Source organism: Diabrotica undecimpunctata, chromosome 3 (genome assembly GCF_040954645.1).
Source record: "Diabrotica undecimpunctata isolate CICGRU chromosome 3, icDiaUnde3, whole genome shotgun sequence".
NCBI lineage: Eukaryota > Metazoa > Arthropoda > Insecta > Coleoptera > Chrysomelidae > Diabrotica > Diabrotica undecimpunctata.
Window position 1 is genome coordinate 87171134 of NC_092805.1, and position 18358 is coordinate 87189491.

General features: G+C 32.7%; 1 protein-coding gene across 1 annotated transcript in view; it reads right to left on the reverse strand.

Annotated features, from left to right (window-relative positions):
• The window catches only part of su(sable) (suppressor of sable RNA-binding protein), a 35024-nt gene that overhangs the window by 6020 nt on the left and 10646 nt on the right, over positions 1–18358 (reverse strand). Inside the window, 4 exon segments of the mRNA XM_072526219.1 lie at positions 3413–3653; positions 3977–4570; positions 7630–7759; positions 14562–14795. Of these exon segments, the coding sequence (XP_072382320.1) occupies positions 3413–3653; positions 3977–4570; positions 7630–7759; positions 14562–14795 (1199 nt within the window).

An 18358-nucleotide genomic window follows, 5' to 3' on the forward strand; every position in this document is an offset into this window, starting at 1 on the left:
CACACCTGTACTACTCACCCTAATGAATTGTATGCTCGAATGTCCATATGGGTAAGCAAGTCTCTTCAGGTAGGGTTTACTTCTTTTGTTTGTTTGCTTACATCCGACGATTAGCCGAATGGTGTTACGTGTTTCACATTTTTGTGTCTAGTAAACATTTTGGCGTTTTGTTTCCACCCGAAGAAGTGTGTTGATTGTTACCAACATGTTAAACTTTAAACATATATGAGAGCAGATAGCATTAATCATTATATAACGATTCTGAAATTTGTTTGACAATGATAAAATTTTGAAATAAAATGAAGGATTTTTTGAAGCCAAAATTAATTTGTATTACTTTTTCTCTATAGTAAAATGTTGAAGCAAGCGCGTCACGGAAGTAGTGCCACGACACGACGTTACGGAAGTAGAGCCACGACACGGACGACAGTTAAAAAAGAAACATAGACAAACCACGACATAAACATAGCGTTTGTTATGTATATATATATATATATATATATATATATATATATATATATATATATATATATATATATATATAGGAAAGAAATTTAATCTTTGCAGATAAGTTAAATAGTAAACTCTTAAATATTGGGGAAATCTGCAAGAAAGACTCTAATGAGTATCAATTGTTTCGCCGAACGTTTTCGCCAAAGAGAATTAATTTGGCTTCTTCAGGGCTGAAAGAGAATAAATTATAATTAGCTACCATATATTATCTATTAAAAACATTATTGATCTTACCGTAACTTAGAATTGTAGAGTTAGTCTCAATAAGATATTATTATAATAATACATGAACAATATAATATAATTAAAAAAGAAAATCTAAAATAATATTTCCCTATACTGGTATTTAACTTCATTCGGTTTTACCAATGAACCTTAACGACATAAAAATTCAAAAGAACTAATTGAATTGTCAGCACATGCATTCTGGTAAAACGGAACCTCACATTTAAACTTTCTAACAATCAAACATTTAGTTATTGCCGACAATTCAAAGAATTACCTCCTTTTAAATGTAGTTACATTGGGTTTTTCGATTAACCTTGGGTAAACCTTTGCGTTTTAAGTTCAAAGCTACCATACATTTCCAACGTTAAAAAAATACTTTTTTTTGCACATAGTAACAAAAAAACACCACTATGTTGTTACTAGCTAAGTTTTTTAACATTATAACTCTACAATTCTATGTTACGGTAAGATCAATAATGTTTTTAATAGATAATATATGGTAGCTAATTATAATTTATTCTCTTTCAGCCCCGAAGAAGCCAAATTAATTCTCTTTGGCGAAAACGTTCGACGAAACAATTGATACTGATTAGAGTCTTTCTTGCAGATTTCCCCAATATTTAAGAGTTTACTATATATATATATATATATATATATATATATATATATATATATATATATATATATATATACAGTGGAACCTCGATTATCCGTCAGGGCAGCGGACCAAGGGTATGACGGATAATCGAAAAGACGGTTAACAGAACAAAAAAAGTTCATAGTATAACTCTCAAATTTTATTTGTATGTTTTATTTGACAATAATTTGACACAGCATTGTCGACTGCGTGTTTTAAATTGTATGCTTTCCAGTATTCTGGCAAAGAATATTCCTCTTCCATAACTAGGTTTTGAATAATTTTTTTTCTGTATCCTTTTTGAATGTTTTAATGACCGATTGATCCATTGGCTGTATTAATGATGTTGTATTCGCAGGCAGAAAAGAGCACGTGATATTTTCATCGTCACTTCGCAGCATACCGGCTTTAAAATGGGCAGGTGCATTGTCCAAAATGAGACTCGCCTGTGGTGGCAAATTTTTTGCTTGCAAGTATTGTCGTACTTCCGGTATAAAAACTTAAAAATCAAGATGTTAGAAAAATAGATAAACAAATTTTGGTTTGCAGTACTTTTTGAATCAGTCAGCGAATATTTCCTGGGACATCCATGCATTATGTTGTGCGTAGTAGTTAACGAAAAGCACGTTGTCGCGTGTCTCATCGATCATATCTTGAAGCTTTCTTTTATATTCGTCAACGACTTCAATACTTGCGGCGCTCTATTTTTCACCTTCGATTTTTAGTTCCCGTATACCGTGGTGATTTTTGAACTTTTCCAACTAACCGCTGCTTCCTTTGAATGAAGGATCGCCATTCAATTTCATGTTGAAAAACAACGCTTTTCCGGCAACAATTGGTCCAGACAAAGGAATACCTCCGCTTCTTTTTTGAACGAAACACAAATACAGAGTGTCGTGTCGTGCCGTTTTGAGTGATTCATTTGTGGCTTTTTTTTCATTGTCTAACTATGTTTCATCCGGCCATCCAACAAGTCCATTTGCGAAGCATACTTTTCAATTCCATCAGCATTTTTCTTTAAATCATTGATTGTCGTTCTCGGAACATCAAACTTTTTGCTCAATGCGACTAAGTTCGAATTTGAATCAAACTGAATTATGTTGACACACAGATATTGACTGCAATAATTATTGTGCTCTGCGTTTTTATTTTCGGCTTGCGATTCTAAAAATGAAACTCTAAAAGAACGGTATCACTTATCATAACCTATTTAAATTGAAGTGTAATACAGAGCCCTCAATAAGAACAATAATTATTTACATAAAAAAAATGTGGTGATGGCATAACTTCACGTACACATTTCAACGAATTTCGTTTGGCTTATCCGCACTGCTCAAACAAAATGAATTGATGACTAAATTTTTATTTATGTTGGTAATATAACTTATGTATGGACCCTGACGGTTAACAGAGGTGACGGTTAATAGAGAGACGGATAATCGAGGTTCCACTGTATATATATATATATATATATATATATATATATATATATATATATATATATATGTACCTCACTTAAAAGAGAGATCACGTGAAAGAGAAGAAGGGTATAGTAAGGTATAGTAATATCTGACATGTACGCACTTCTATTGAACTCTCTGGTTTAGTTCAAAAAAATTTTCGTTGTATGATTATAATATGTGTATGTATGTATATTTATGTGTAAAAAATGATAGTCTGATTGTTTTCTGTTAAGAAAACTTTTCGCAGGACGCCAAAACTTTTGCAGTGAACGAAAGTTAATCTGGGACGAATTCATAAATTCATAGGAAAAATAAATGATAAATGTTCATAAATGATAAATGTTCATAAATGTTCATATGGACGTCTTTTTAAAAGATATATAATTTTAAATACAATATTAAATCAATTTAAACCTATTCTTAAGAGATGCTTTTTTGCAACGAACGATGCCGTCACAACAGAAACTACTTTGGGGAGCTCTAAGAAAATTACTTTTCGGCAGAAAAACAAACTTTGGGAAAATTGTATTTTAGCTAATCAAAGAAGTTTTCATGAAATTAAGTTTATTACCTGTCTTGAAACTCTTGGATCTCGTATTTCCGGAGCAGTCCTTGGTGGAGTAGTATTCGGTGTAACTTCAGTTGCTTGTGGGGCGGCTGGTTTATTTCCAAAAGGAAACTGGTTACGATTTTGGCTCATCGAAGTTAGTAACTTCGTTACTTCTGCAGAAATATCTATTTTTGAAAGGTCTCCTAGTTTGTCCACCACATCCTGAGGTTTAATCTGGGGCGAATTGTTCAGGAATTCATTGCTAGAGAAAATTAAATAATTATATTAATTTAAACCGATTCTTAGGGGTCCAGATTATTATAAATTTATTTCATAATAACTGATGTTGTGCAGTAATACAGAACGTCTCTAGATCACTGTGAAAAGTGTACCATATATTGTTATCAAAACAAAGTTTTATTGATAAATGACTTAGATTTGTTTAGAAGAAAAATTACATCTCACATTTAGTATTCCCTGTGTCAAATCCATGTGTAATTATTGTCATGAGTTCACTGTATAATATACCGCATAATCGCAGTAGTTTGGTTTATTAATCATAAGGGAAAACAGGAAAAAACTTACCTTATACTTGCTGGTTCCATGGCATCTTCTTTATTGTCTTTGACATCTTCATTATCAACTTTTATTGTCAATCTATTTTCATCTTCATCGTCGTCATCCGAATACCAATTAATATTTTCATCTAATTCAAAATCTTTTTTGGTCTCAGTAACAGCGACGTTGTCTTTTTGGTTTGCTTGAATTCTCATGTACAAATCTCTTTGTGTTTTTGGCAAATCTGGCAGAAGAGATGTTTCTTCCTTTTTATCATCCTCAGTGTCGATCTGAAGCATCGGTTCGTCTTCTTGGTCGTTTTCTACATTAGAAGTCGCTATGGACTTACCAAATGCTGGAGGCATTTGTCTTATATCTATGTCTTTGGTTGCCAATAATGACTGATGCCTAATATCAGTGTCTTTTGTTGACGAAGATAAAGGTAACATAGAAGGACGAATATCTACATCTTGTTTCGAACTTTGCAATATTCCCGCTTCACGTTTGTATTTTTCGATGTCTATGTTGTGACTGTCCGGGAATTTGTTTGTTAAAGATAATTTCGGTGGGGGTAAACTTGTTAAATTAGGCGGCAATGTTCTCATATCTATATCTCCATTACTGAAACAAATAAAATTTCTTTAAATGCGAATAACTTAAAGACTATGTAAATTACGTCACCAAGATCGTATATGAGATCTTATTGCGTAAGCTTATTACACACGCAATGTGTATTTTGACAATGCGGTAAATGTATGAATACTAGTAGACAACCAGTAAAGTCTAAATGAGCAAATTTTCAACGCTTAAAAATGATTTTTAGGGCGACAACGGGAAAGGCGGTTTTAAGAGGAATAGTTTGAAACTACACTTCTAACGAAAATTGGTGTAGCTTCAAAAATGTTGAATATGTGCAATATTAGTGGAGGTACTAAACAATCTGGTTAGATGTATATAAGTAATCTTTTTTCACGTGTGAAACAATTAAAATTAATTATGGATTCCATTATCCCAAAAATAAAATGTCAAATTCGAATCGATCGACGGAAAATGACTACAATAGATATTACTAGACACAGTATGTTGATCAATGGGGTCCAGAAGATGACATGTACTTGAAATAATGGATATACAATAAGCCAATCGGCTGCAGTACGAAGGATGTGCGACAAATAATTTAAAAGAAAAACCTTGCAATAATTATTTTCAAAACGACAAACACTTGCTAAAAGGAGAGTAATCGACTTAAAGTATTATGAAAACTAGTTCTTTAGAAATGTAAATCACCATTTTCATGAGACCAAATATTATTGGTGTCTCAATTAAATGTTGGCAAAAATCGCTTGAAGAATCCTGTACTGGACTACAGGATTCTCTTTATAGAATTCAGATTTAGAATTTAAATGTAAAAAATAAAAACGAAACACAAATGAAATCCATCTATTGTTCTGTATATAATGTATATCACATTCAAGAATTGTAATATTCATCATATATTCCGGGTACATCTTAATTGTTTATTTGTTAATTAAAAATCTAACACGACATAGCAGATCGAGAATTTGGGGAGCCCACCTCGTAAAATTATAACCGGAAATATGTTTCCTTAGTGATGTTACTGGCCCTTAGCAACCACAAAACAAGTAACACTAAATTTTCTCAAAATAAAAGTGAATACATACTTTTTACTAGTTTTCAATTAAACTTGTTTCTTAAGCTGTAACTTCGTGTGATTTCAGTTCGCAGTTAAGTTTTTCGTGAACAAAATTACTATTGAGCAAAACATACACCAGATAAAAATAATGGTCGAATAACTGTTGCAAATACATTGATTGAAAATATACATGCAAAAAGGAGTTAAAAATATATAGCAATTTTCAATAAGAATAATTGATGTAGCACAAGTATCTGTATCTGTAGTAGAAGCTCAATAAGTAACTAAAATGTATATTAAGATTACAACCTGCAGAAATTATATATGATCTATAGCGACCAGGGAGACAACATCAAGACAACCAAATACGGGTGAGTTAAACTAATACGTTATTTTTCTTTTTATCTTGATCCGACTCAACCTATAAAAAAATGGAATTTAACATATATAAAATAGAAGATATTTAAGTGATACGGGAAGAGCTAGTGACAAATGGATAGAAGGAATAACAGAATGGAGCCCCATTATTCTTATGTATGATAATTAACACTACCCGATTATAGTTTTAGGAAAAATCTAAAGAACAAATGAAAACATATTGGTAATAAAGATCTTATAGAAAAATGTATTAAATATAATAAACCACTAGCTTTAATATTTGTGTTAGAAGTCTTGACAGAATGCCTAATTGACTATCGGTATACAAATATAATTAAACACATATACCAAAACGCAACATCTAGTGTTCAAGTGGGTGAACTACGAGGACCACTGGATTGGAAGAGGCGGTCCAGTTGCTTGGCCAGCAAGGATTATTGTGTTTGGGTATGCAGAAAAGTATTTGTTTATTCCATTCCGATACAAAATCGTGCACAACTACTAGTTAAGAATACAAGATGCTTGCAACGAATTTAGAAATAATTTTGGAATAACAAGAATTCGGCGTTATCTAAGCAAAAGGGCAAATTTATGAATATAGAGACTAATGACCATCAACATCGAGCATCTTTTGTAACTATCTACTTTTGATACTTTTTTTGGGTTAGTTTCGTTCCATCGTAATAAATAGTTTGTTTTTTAAAATTTTGTTTCAATTTGATTTATTGCTTCTTTTCTTTTTTTACGAATTGTATGCCGCATTTATCGAAACGAAAGATAATTTATAAAATTAATTAAGACATCTATTAATTTAACTTTCATGACGAAAAAACGAATAATTTTCAAATCGATTTTTCTAGAAAACGGAGTATCCTACCGACTTAAGGTAAGAGTACCTTTTAGTACTAGAATACCTAAAAATGTATTATCTACTATCTAAAAGTTAAAGACAAAAAAGTTATGCGTTAAAATAGCCGTTGACCTACCCAAAACGGACGCCTATGATCGGAACTAGAAATTCACAATTGATGAAATCAATTCAACTCTATAGGATAAATAATCGTACAAGTTTTCGTTTTTCAAAATAGAAGTATTCTGCAGATATTTAAAAAAAACTAATTACAAGGCGCCATCTTCAAAGAGCTCTAGCTCCCTTAGGAAGCATTTTCGGACTAGGTGAATTGGGTTAAATTATCTTAAAATTATCTGAGGAACCTCCGGCCTTCGTTTGTCAGTAGAGTTTCTGGACACCCTGTATAAATAAACATTTAGATTATGCCTATTCTTGTTCGAAATTCTAGAACGAAATGTTAAATAAACCCTTTGAGGATTTTTTTATATGTTTGTCTTAATAATTTCATAATCATTTTTTCTTTAAGAATTGCTTATGTCTCAGCTTCGTTCCCATTTTGTAAACTTAACGTCTATCTTGAATGTAACTTCTAAATTTTAAAATACCTAATCCTGTTTCATCATTTTTTAGGCAAATTTGGTAGGAACGTAAGTTTTAGAAATGTAAATGATATTATTACTTAGACGTTGAATATTTAGTGTTAATTATAAGTAACTTTAATTATGAATTGTGTAATAGAAGCATTGAGATATTTAACATGACCAGTACACTACTCGTAAATGGAAATCTGCTTACCTTGTGATTCTCATGTCCTGATCTTGCCCATAACTGAATGGTTTCAGAGGAAAGTCATTAGGAATCGAAGAATTTTCAGGTTCCTGCCATCTGGAATGTCTATTTCTGGATTTGTCCATTTTCTTAGTATCTGTTAAAAAATATTCATATGTGTAGTTTATAAACGAAAATAAATGTACAACTAAAATTTAAATGATGATCTATATTTTTCAATATAAAAGGAATGTCTTTCAAACTAAAGATTATCTTAGTGATTTCAGTTGTAATTGAAGCAAAATACGACATTTTGCTGCAGAAAATTACAACCCAACAGAAATGCGTGTGAACAAAGAAACTATATTAAGACAGATTAAAACGATCAGCCATGGCATTTGGGGATTGTGTGTTCTATTCCATATTATAACTAAGATTTATATTATAAAAACTGGTATACTAGGTCCACTACCCGTTTTGTACGTGCAAAATCATTACATTCATACGGATTAAATCAAAACATTTAAGTCAAACGTATGTCCTCGATGTAAGAATTGGGATATGTCAACTTAACTAGAAGTCAGAATATTAACTAGAGCTTCGGATATTATTCTCGTTATTAGCTTATAAATATGTATTACAACACAATCGAACACTAAGAGAATGTTTAATCGTTATATTAATTCTGTTCGAAAAAGAAGTCATAACTCAATTGCAACAAAATGCATTTAAAATTTAAGTAGTACGAAAATTAGTTATAACCAAAAACGCTGTCATTTTGACTTTGTCACGATTCAAAATTCTCAGTGTTAATGACAGGCTTTCATCATAGTGCCATCTTTTTTTAGTGTATTATATTGTGCGTGGGGTAATAACATAAACGGAAAATATATGAATCACCTAAGACATGGAAATGATATTGTAGTGATAACAGACTGCAAATAAAACGAACTAAATAGAAAATCTGCATAGGAAATACAGGGTTAAAGGTGAAAGAAGGAGAATAAGGCTGACATGGACATAATTCGAAAAACTGACCTATATACTAAAAAACAAAAAATATTCCCAATACCTAAAGACAAAAGTATTCAATCAATGTAGGTATACATCCTGTCTTAAAAAGGTGCTTAAACTGGACGTTTACCAAGGAAATCATGAAAAAATTAGCAAAAAGAGAAAGATCCGTTGAGAGCCCAATGCCAAACATCAAACTAGTAGACAGGAAAAGAAATGATTGGATCGGCAACAAAACAAAATTATTGAGGGAAGTCTTAACACAAGTAGCAAAACTACTTTATAAATTCGCTGGAAATACGTAAAATCGCTAAAAAAAGTAAATTTCAGGTAATCTTCTGGCTAAGGTCTAATATTAGGATTTTCATGTCACGGACGGAAAAGCGGTTTAATCCAATGGTTTTAGGTTCTGTGTGTAAAAAACAGACGAAATATAAAAAATAATTAACAAATAATGTCATACATGTGCAAAGTAAAAGTGAACATTATCAGTAAACTTTATCACACTTACAAAGTTCGACGTCGATGATTTTGTGACGAACTTTCGATTCGTTCGACAAACGAGTATATTAATTTTCACAATAATATTAACTGAGGAAAAGAAAGGACTTACCGAATGCATCTACAAGGAAAAACTCCTTCTCAATGAAATAATGCAGTCATTATTTTATTATACAAGCAAGGAGGCATAACAGATTTAAAAAAAAAACTACCGTCCTATCAGTTTGCTTTCACACATATATAAACTTTTCACAAAAATTATCAAACAAAGACTGGACGCTAAATTAGACTTCTATCAGCCTCGAGAACAAGCTGGATTTAGATCTGAATACAGCACTAACGACCACTTACTAGTGATAAAGAACCATATAGAGAAGTCTGCAGAATACACCAAACCATTGGCACTAATATTTTTGTCGACTACAAGAAAGCATTCGATACCATCAACATCATCATTTTGGCTTTACAACCCTGTGTGGGTCCTAGCCTCCGCAAGAATTTTTTTTCCAGTCGTCACTATCCATCGCCTTCCTCCGCCAAGCACGTATTTCCATATTTTTCATATCTTAATCTATGTTATCTAGGAACCTTGTTCTGGATCTTCCTCTTCTTCTTTGACCAATAGGTCTATCAAGGAGCGTTTTTCTAGCTGGGTCGGTTTGCTCTATCCGCATTCCATGGCCTACCCACCTCAGACGTCCTATCTTAACGTGTTTTACGATATCTGGTTCCTGGCCAGGAACATCCTAACATGTTTTCATTGCTTTTTGTTAAAGTCCAGGTTTTTGAACCATATGTTAGGACTGGGCATATTATTGTTTTGTAGAGTTTTACTTTTGTATTTCTTGATATAACTGTAGATTTAAAAAGGAGATTAAGCCCAAAATAGCATCTATTAACCGTGCAAATTCTGCGGTTTATCTCTGCGGTAGTGTCATTTTCTGTATTGACAAGCGTTCCCAGGTATACAATTTCGTTAACTGCTTCGATGACGTCGTTTTCTATAACAAGTGACCATAGTATTTGTGGTTGCGTACCTATTTTCATGTATTTCGTTTTATTGGTGTTTATTATTAAACCCATTTTTGTAGCCGCTTCCTTTAGTGCTAGGTAGGTACGCCTCTCGTGCTGCGTTTTCCGTTCTCCCAACAAGATTGATATCATCAGCATATGCTAGGGTTTGCACAGATTTGTTATACTCGTATATTGAACCGGTAGTTGTGATTTGTGACGTACGTATTACTTTTTCCAGAGCTAGATTGAATAGTATACAGGAGAGTGGGTCTCCCTGACGTAGCCCGTTATTTGTTTTAAAAGGTTCAGAGAGATACCATAAGCCATCAAAAAATGTTAAAAGCATTGACAGAATGCCGAATAGATCATCGCTACACTAGCGAACATAATCAAATATATCTACCAAAATGCCACAGCTACCGTAAGACTATCTGAACAAAAAACAAATAAATTCTGTATGCAGCGAGGAGTACAGCAAGGTGACACAGTCTCTCCAAAGCTATTCACGACGGTTTTAGAACATACTTGTAAGAAGGTACATCTAAACGAGCATGGTATCAACATAAATGGAGAAAAGCTCAGTCATTTGAAATTTGCAGATGACATCATCCTTATAGCAGAGAGTCCGAAGAAATACGTAGTAGAACAAAAACAACAGACGCTATCGAAAAAATCGCGTCGTTAAAATGGAATTGGGCAAGATACGTCGCCAGATTATCATCCAACTGATGGACAAAACGTATTTTAGAGTGGAGGCCAAGGCAAGAAGCAATACGGAGCAGAGGACGCCCACCAACTAGACGGACTGACGACCTGAAGCATGTTAGCAATAACTGGATGCAAGCCGCACAAGACAGAGACAGATGTAAAGAGCTGAGGGAGACCTATGTCCAATGGTGGACGCATACAGGTTGATGATGATTAACTGAGAACCAAATATGAAACGATCTTTCTGTTCTGAGAGTAATATAAACTGTTTAGAGGTAAACAGTTCTGTAGTGGAAGTGGTCCCTTATGTGACTCGCCCAATCGCCTTTTCTCGTGCAGCCAATATCAGTCTTTATTCTCACGAAAACGAAAGAAAAAGTTGGCCAAGCTGAAATTTAAAAACACTGCTTTCCCGTTATGGACAATAAACCATCAAAGACAGGTTTGCCATTTTGGCATAAACAATTTCATGGAAGATCAAATGGCGTACACAAGAACAGTAGACAAGTAAGTTTCAGAGGGCTGTAGTATTAGTCCAAGCGGCATCTGTCGAAAAGCAGACCATAATAATCACTTCAGGATGTAGCTTGCATTACTATTAACTATATGCGCCAGTCGCAAAACTTGTGCTTATTTTTTTATTTAACAAAACCTGAAATAAATCTAAATTTTTTGCTTTTTGCACCCATGTTCTCGCTATAACTCTAGAGATATTGCTTTTACGAAAAAAAAATTATAAAAAATAAAAGTTTTGTTTTTCAATTTTACATATGATTATAGCTATAAATTGAAAATTTAATGTTTATTATTTAAAAAATAGCAATAATTGGTAAAAAAAAGTGCAAGAAATGAAGGTTTTTCTTTGAATTTTTTTGACCTTTTAAATACAACTTACAGTCGTCATATTTTAGCTAGAAAAACTTTATAACAATACGACTGAAACGAGTGCTAAATTTCGTAAGAATCGGTTTTATAGTTTTTGCGTAATACTTTTGGAACCCAGGGTCCGTAAACAAACATTATAAGTAGTAAAATTATGCTGGGCCCAAAATAAGCACTTATGGTCGGAATTTTTTTTGTATATAAAGTAGGATTCAAGCTTTCAAACACACTTTGAAAAATTAAAATGCGTCAACTAGAAGAGAGCCTATTTTTTATTTTAATTATAAACAATTTCTTGGCTTATACAGACCACGACATTGTTTTATTGACCATACAACACAATAGCAATCGCTGTGACATGTTACACGTTTCCACCTTTATATTCATTTCACAGTAGGTACAAATTGTCGTAATTGTCACATTGACATTAAAAATTTCAAACGAAGTTCTGAAAGAATAAACAAATAATTAATAAAATGCCTATTACGTTGTATACCGTTCAAGAAAAAGTGCAACTTGTAACATGGTACTTTCAGGGTCATTCGATACACGAAGTAATTGATTTATTTATTGTTGCCTTCGAAAATAGACCCCCACCAAGTGTTACAACAGTTAAAAATACCATTACACATTTTCAAACTTCGAGATGTGTAAACAGTTGTAAAAAGTGTCATGAAGGTAATGAACCACGTGTTAGATCTGTCGATGAGGAGCGTCAAAACAGGGATATTGATATTTGTGCTTTTGTGGAAGCTAGTGAACTCTGCAATAGTGTACAAATTGCTAGAGAAGTTAATGTGAATGCTCGAACTGTCCAGCGAGTTCTCAAAAGGAATGGGTATCACTGTTTTAAGATACAACTAACACAAGAACTGTTTTCGGAAGATTTACATAAAAATTTTTTTCGCGTAAAAAGTTGATCAAAGTTCATGGTACATAAGTGTACAAATTTTGAAATTGATATGTGTAAAATTCGCGAATCTTTTGACTATTAGTGCTTATTTTGGACCCAGCATAATTTTGCAAATTTGTAATTTTTGTTTGTGGACCCTAGATTGCAAAATTATTATGCAAAAACTATTTAACAGATCCTAACGAAATTTAGCACTCGTTTCAGTCGTATTCTAAAGTTTTTCTAGGCGAAAAATGATTACATGATCTACATACCGTGATTATTGATAAAAGATACATCTTGAAGCGATTAAAGCAAAAAATAGACTCCTATGGAAACTGTCCAATTCAAAACAGATCCTACCTGGACTATATAGTAAGCCTCAGATAGTTGGTTATTAATGAAGGATGGTATCTTACTAAGTTATCTTGTAAATAAATGATCACTCTATTTCAAGTAGTACATTAAAATTTACTCACAAATAAAAAAACTACCAGAAGAAAGGAAATTCTCACATTGAATGAACTCTGAACAAAATAGGCAACTGTTTTGTTACGATTTAAGAATAAGCTGTGCACGGAAATGGTAAATTAATAAATAGGGTTATAAAAAATCCAGATATATAAAATACTTTTTCCGAATTTTTACTTTTAAACGACCTTTTATTTAATTTTTATAATTTTCTGTAAATTTGGCATATAAAATTAGGGTTCATTCACTCAAAATAAACACAAAAATTAAGCTTAAAATAATATAGAAAAGATACGATAAGCATTTTACTAGCGAAGTATCGATTTTAGCATTTTGCTGGGTTCAATCTTATCTTGATTAGTATCTGGAAATATACATTTTCTCCACTTTTAATATCCAACTTTGGGCTCTCTTGATGGTTCTGTTAATAAAATATTCCTTTTGGGGAACTTCCTTGTCCCCCCGTTTATGGGATCTCGGATTTTTTAAAATTGCAAAACTTCCGGTTTGTTGTCCAAATGTAATACAGCTTCAAATATATGTGGTCTATTTATTGCTCTACTATTAGGCCCTTCGAGCGGGACAGTAATAAAAATATTAAAGCAAAATATGTAAATAAATACTAAATACTTTCCCAAACAAGTATGTATTTATAAAAAATAATTCTTGATGTTAAACTGCTATCAGCGCTGTCATCTTCATAATGCATTATCTTTATTTTCGTTATTTTGGTTCTGTCTGTACATTTGCTTCAGTTTGTTTCTTACTTTTATATTATCTATCAGTGTTATGGTATCTTATATTGCTCATATATTGTAGTACAGTTGATGTATTGCATTTGATGGATGTAGTCTGACGAATGCCTTTTCTAGGTCTACATTATACTTGTCGGTTGTATTCTATAGATTTTTTAGCTATTTCACATCGTTACAACTTGATCATTATATGTCCTTGATAAATACATGTTGGCGTTTTCTATATAAACTAAAAAGGAATTCAGATAATAGGAACTTCCATTCAATTATTGATTTTATTCAGTTCATCAGCAGTGTTTCTAACAATTTCAAAATACCTACTACAGATATATAGGTTGATAAAATTTTAGTCAATTAGTGGTTTTCCTGGTAACTGACATACTTTTACTTTTAACTAACCGACTATTGACTACTGACTAACTTTTAATAAAAATGTTGCATTAATAAGATAATATAGAACCACTTTTCATACGTAATTATTTAAAAAATATGCTTGAACCATATCAAAACCTAATGGCAAATTCTCTTGACTTCTGTCCAATATCTGAACTGCTATTTTGTAGATATCATTAGAAAATCTAAGATAATACATTAATGCATTTCAAAATGTGCATACTACAATATGTGCATATTTCAATACGTTTAGTAAATAAAATAAAAAGTTAAAAGTAAAATAAAGTTAAATAAAATATAAAAGAAATAAAAATAAAAACAAAACTAACCATCACATCCTTGCAACAACTCAGGGGGTATGGGTACGTTAATATCAAACAAAGACGGTATTCCACCTTTACCTTCCGGTTTGTTCTCGACTCCCGGTCCTTTATCTTGGTCGTACAGTTTGACTTGTCTTTCGTTGATCATGTTCAAAGCTTCCTCCCGATTCATACGTGGAAAACCGCCCAGTATCTCTCGAGGAGCTGTTTCTATGTGTTTGAAGAGAATCTGTTTCAGACCTGTAAACGATTTGATTACATAACGTGTTAGTTATTCACAAGTAGTTACGATTTGGTAAATGAAATTAGATAATTACACAACGATTTTCGTAAAATTGAAAGAAAAGTATATTGTTTCAAATTTCAAAAATTATAGCAAATTATGAAGCACTACTAAGAAAAGGGCAGACGATACTCTTCAGTTGCAGAGAATGCAAACGTCTTGGAGAAGGAATATTCAAAAATCACTCCCAGGTTCCCCGCTTTTAGGATTGACGTATTGAGCTAATCCTTCGATACTCGTCAAAAATGTAAAAGGTTAAAAACTCCAAAATCTGGCCTCGAAACTGAAAGAAAAATAAACTTTGCAACATGGAACGTCCAAGGAATTTCAAAGAAAACTTAAGTAGTCGTGGAGTAATTTACCAAAATAAATCTAGACATAGCAGTTATTACGGAAACTGAACTAAAGGGTCAAGGATTTGAAAAAGGGGGGATACGACCACTTCTACCACAGGAGAAAAGAACAAGAGCCTAACAAGGTACCCTATCCATTATGCAGTGGCGGCTGGTGTGGTAAAATTTTGGGTAGGCCAAGCCAGCAAATTACATAACAGCTATGTGTAATCAGTGACGGACACTAACCCCTAACTAATTTTTGATGATTTCTCTGTTTATTTTAACTTCTGCGTTGTATCTAATTTTTGCAATTTTTGATTTTTCATCTAGCAAATCGCGAACAGAAAACACCCTCTTCTGTATATCCTTAATTAAAGGACAGGAAATTACTTAAATGTTCCTTGCAACTGGAATGTTTTTTTAAGGATGCAGGCATATTTTTTAAATCAAAGTATCCTTCACAATTCCATACACATTTATTATTAGAAAATATTAAACACGGCCAACAATATAGTCTGTTTTTCGTAATACTTCCAGAAAACCATTTTTAGACATCATACCAAGAGCAATTAAAAGTACGCACCTTTTTCCCATCTTTTTGGTCAATACGCAATGTTGGAGTAGGCCTTTCATTCTAAATATTTTTTTTCTATCATTTTTATGTATCAGTTATAAAACAATCTCACATATATAAGTTGCATACAATCAGGCGATATAGAAATCATGCAAATGAGATTTTTTTTCTTCGAATTTTACGAATTTTTTAAAATTTATTCGGGCAACCGTGCACTTCTTTGCAATTGTGTTGTTTGTTTAAAAATATGTTACAATTATAGATTATGTTACATATTTTTTTATCATAATTTAAAAGAGAATTTATATTACAATTCGATAATTACGTTACAAGTGACAACGATGGTCGTTGTAGGCCCGATCGTCTGGTGCCTAAACAGCAAGCATAAACACGACAATATAAAATCGTTGTCCGGCAAGCTGCTTAACTTCAAACGCTTTTTGTACGGGGATGTTATGTGAGCTGGGTCGGCCAGTTCCGATCGGGCCTATTAATGATATTTAAAATGACTGAATACGATTCGATGCTTTCTGTGGTAATATAATAACATAGTTCTTTTAACGGACGCTAAAGTATTGAGTGATTTAGTACATTTAAAAGTTATTTACATGCATTAACATGATTTTTGAATATATGTTTTTCAATTTTAAAGCTCTTAAAATTATTGGGTAGGCCCGGCCTATCCTGCCTACCCCCAAAGCCGCCACTGCCATTATGGTAGTGCCACCGCCTCAAAAAATATATATAACATCGGGGGAAGGTATTCATGAAAGAATGATAAAGATGAGCATGTACATAAAAGGATATAGGATTAGCATCATGGCACCTAACATATGGCGGCCATAGGGCAATGCCTATGTTACTAATATAAAAAACTGGAAGACTCAGGTTCGATTCCTGACATTGACAAATTTTTTAATTTCTAATTTAACTAAGTGGCTACCGTGCTTCAGATGGCACGTAAAGCCGTCGGTCCCGGATACGTAAGTGGCCGTTAAGTCATGTTAGAGACATTTGTGCGACCTGAAAACCCAAATACTAGATCTTACTTTTACTGTTTTACCATCCTCGCAGTTTACGCAATGAACGACGTTGGTATTTTTGATGTAAAAGAAAACTTTTTCGAACAACCAAACGAAGAAATCCTTGGAAAAAGGTGGACGCTGTTAAAAAATCTAAGAAAGCATGGAAAGCAGGAAAGACACGTCATTCAATCTATAACACCACAAACATGGGAAGAAAACTTCGAAAAACTACTAACAGAAACCAGAGAACCCTTCTAACAATTAAACTCTGACGATATACAAGCCATCAAATTGAAAGAAAGAAACAAAGAATGGCAAATGATCCGGTCCAAGAAACATACCTCCAGAACTCGTTAATTATGGAGATATGGACCGAAAGTATTATTCAACGACTACAAGTGTCCCAGGAATGCCTAAATAAGCTTGAAATACCAGAGAAATGGAAAGAGTCATATGTGAGCCTTATTCATAAAAAGGGAGACATATAGAAACTCGAGAATTATAGTGGAATCGCAGTTACCAGTTCTATTAGCCGAAAATACGAGAAAATAATAAAAAATCAAGTAGAAGGAGAATACCAAAAAAACACTTAGAGAAACAAAAATAGACTTCTGTCGACGATCGGCGGGAATATCTAGTTCAAGAAATCATGGGGATTAAGCACATGATAATCGATGACATCACAACAAAGCAATTAAGCTGGTACGGCTTACGACGAAAGGAGTATACTAGAGAACAGAATACCAAGGCAAGCTCAGGAATGGCAATCTCAGATTAGTCAGAAATACGTATTTACGGTTGCCTTCCATCTTTTATACATATTTTATTATTTTTTCCCTTGTTGCGAGCTACGCCGATACTTTCTACCTTTATTTTACTATGAACAGGCATTAAAATGTTCTTGTTATGTATATAACCTCACAAAATAAATATATAATGTTATCGAAAAAGCAAACAAAGACTTTCAATTGGCACAACGTATTAAATAGAATAAACTGGTAATCAAAATGTAAAAGCACCATTTTTTTATTTTTCTTGAATTTCACCACTATTAAAAACTTGCAAGGCATTTTACGCGCGAAGTCATCTCATAATAGTTCTATCCATACGTACTTTGTGTGTAACAAACGCTGACAGGCGTAGTTCATTGCTTCATCTGATAATTTAACTACGTTTAGCCTTATTCGCTCCGTGCGTGACTGACGCGACACCTACCGCCTTCATCTGACAGTTTTGGACCTACCAATTTTCAGGTTAAACATATGACATATGTTTGACATTGTTAAATACATGCGAAATTGACAATTATTAATAATTAACTTTTTAATTATATTTTTTTAGTTTATGTACAAAATACATGTAGTATTAAAAACTGGGTTTCTCAAAATTCATCATAATAATATCTTTTCAACCACAAACGGAAAAGAAAGGGAAAAATCTAGTACTGCATACATTTAAAAAGCAGTAATAGTAAAAGTTATAATATAAAAGCTAAAGTCATCAGGCACTCTGCAGTTGGCTTGAAGCCTTATAAAATATCATTTAAGGTAAATTATTTAAATTTTTCCTATTTCAATTGCATAAAA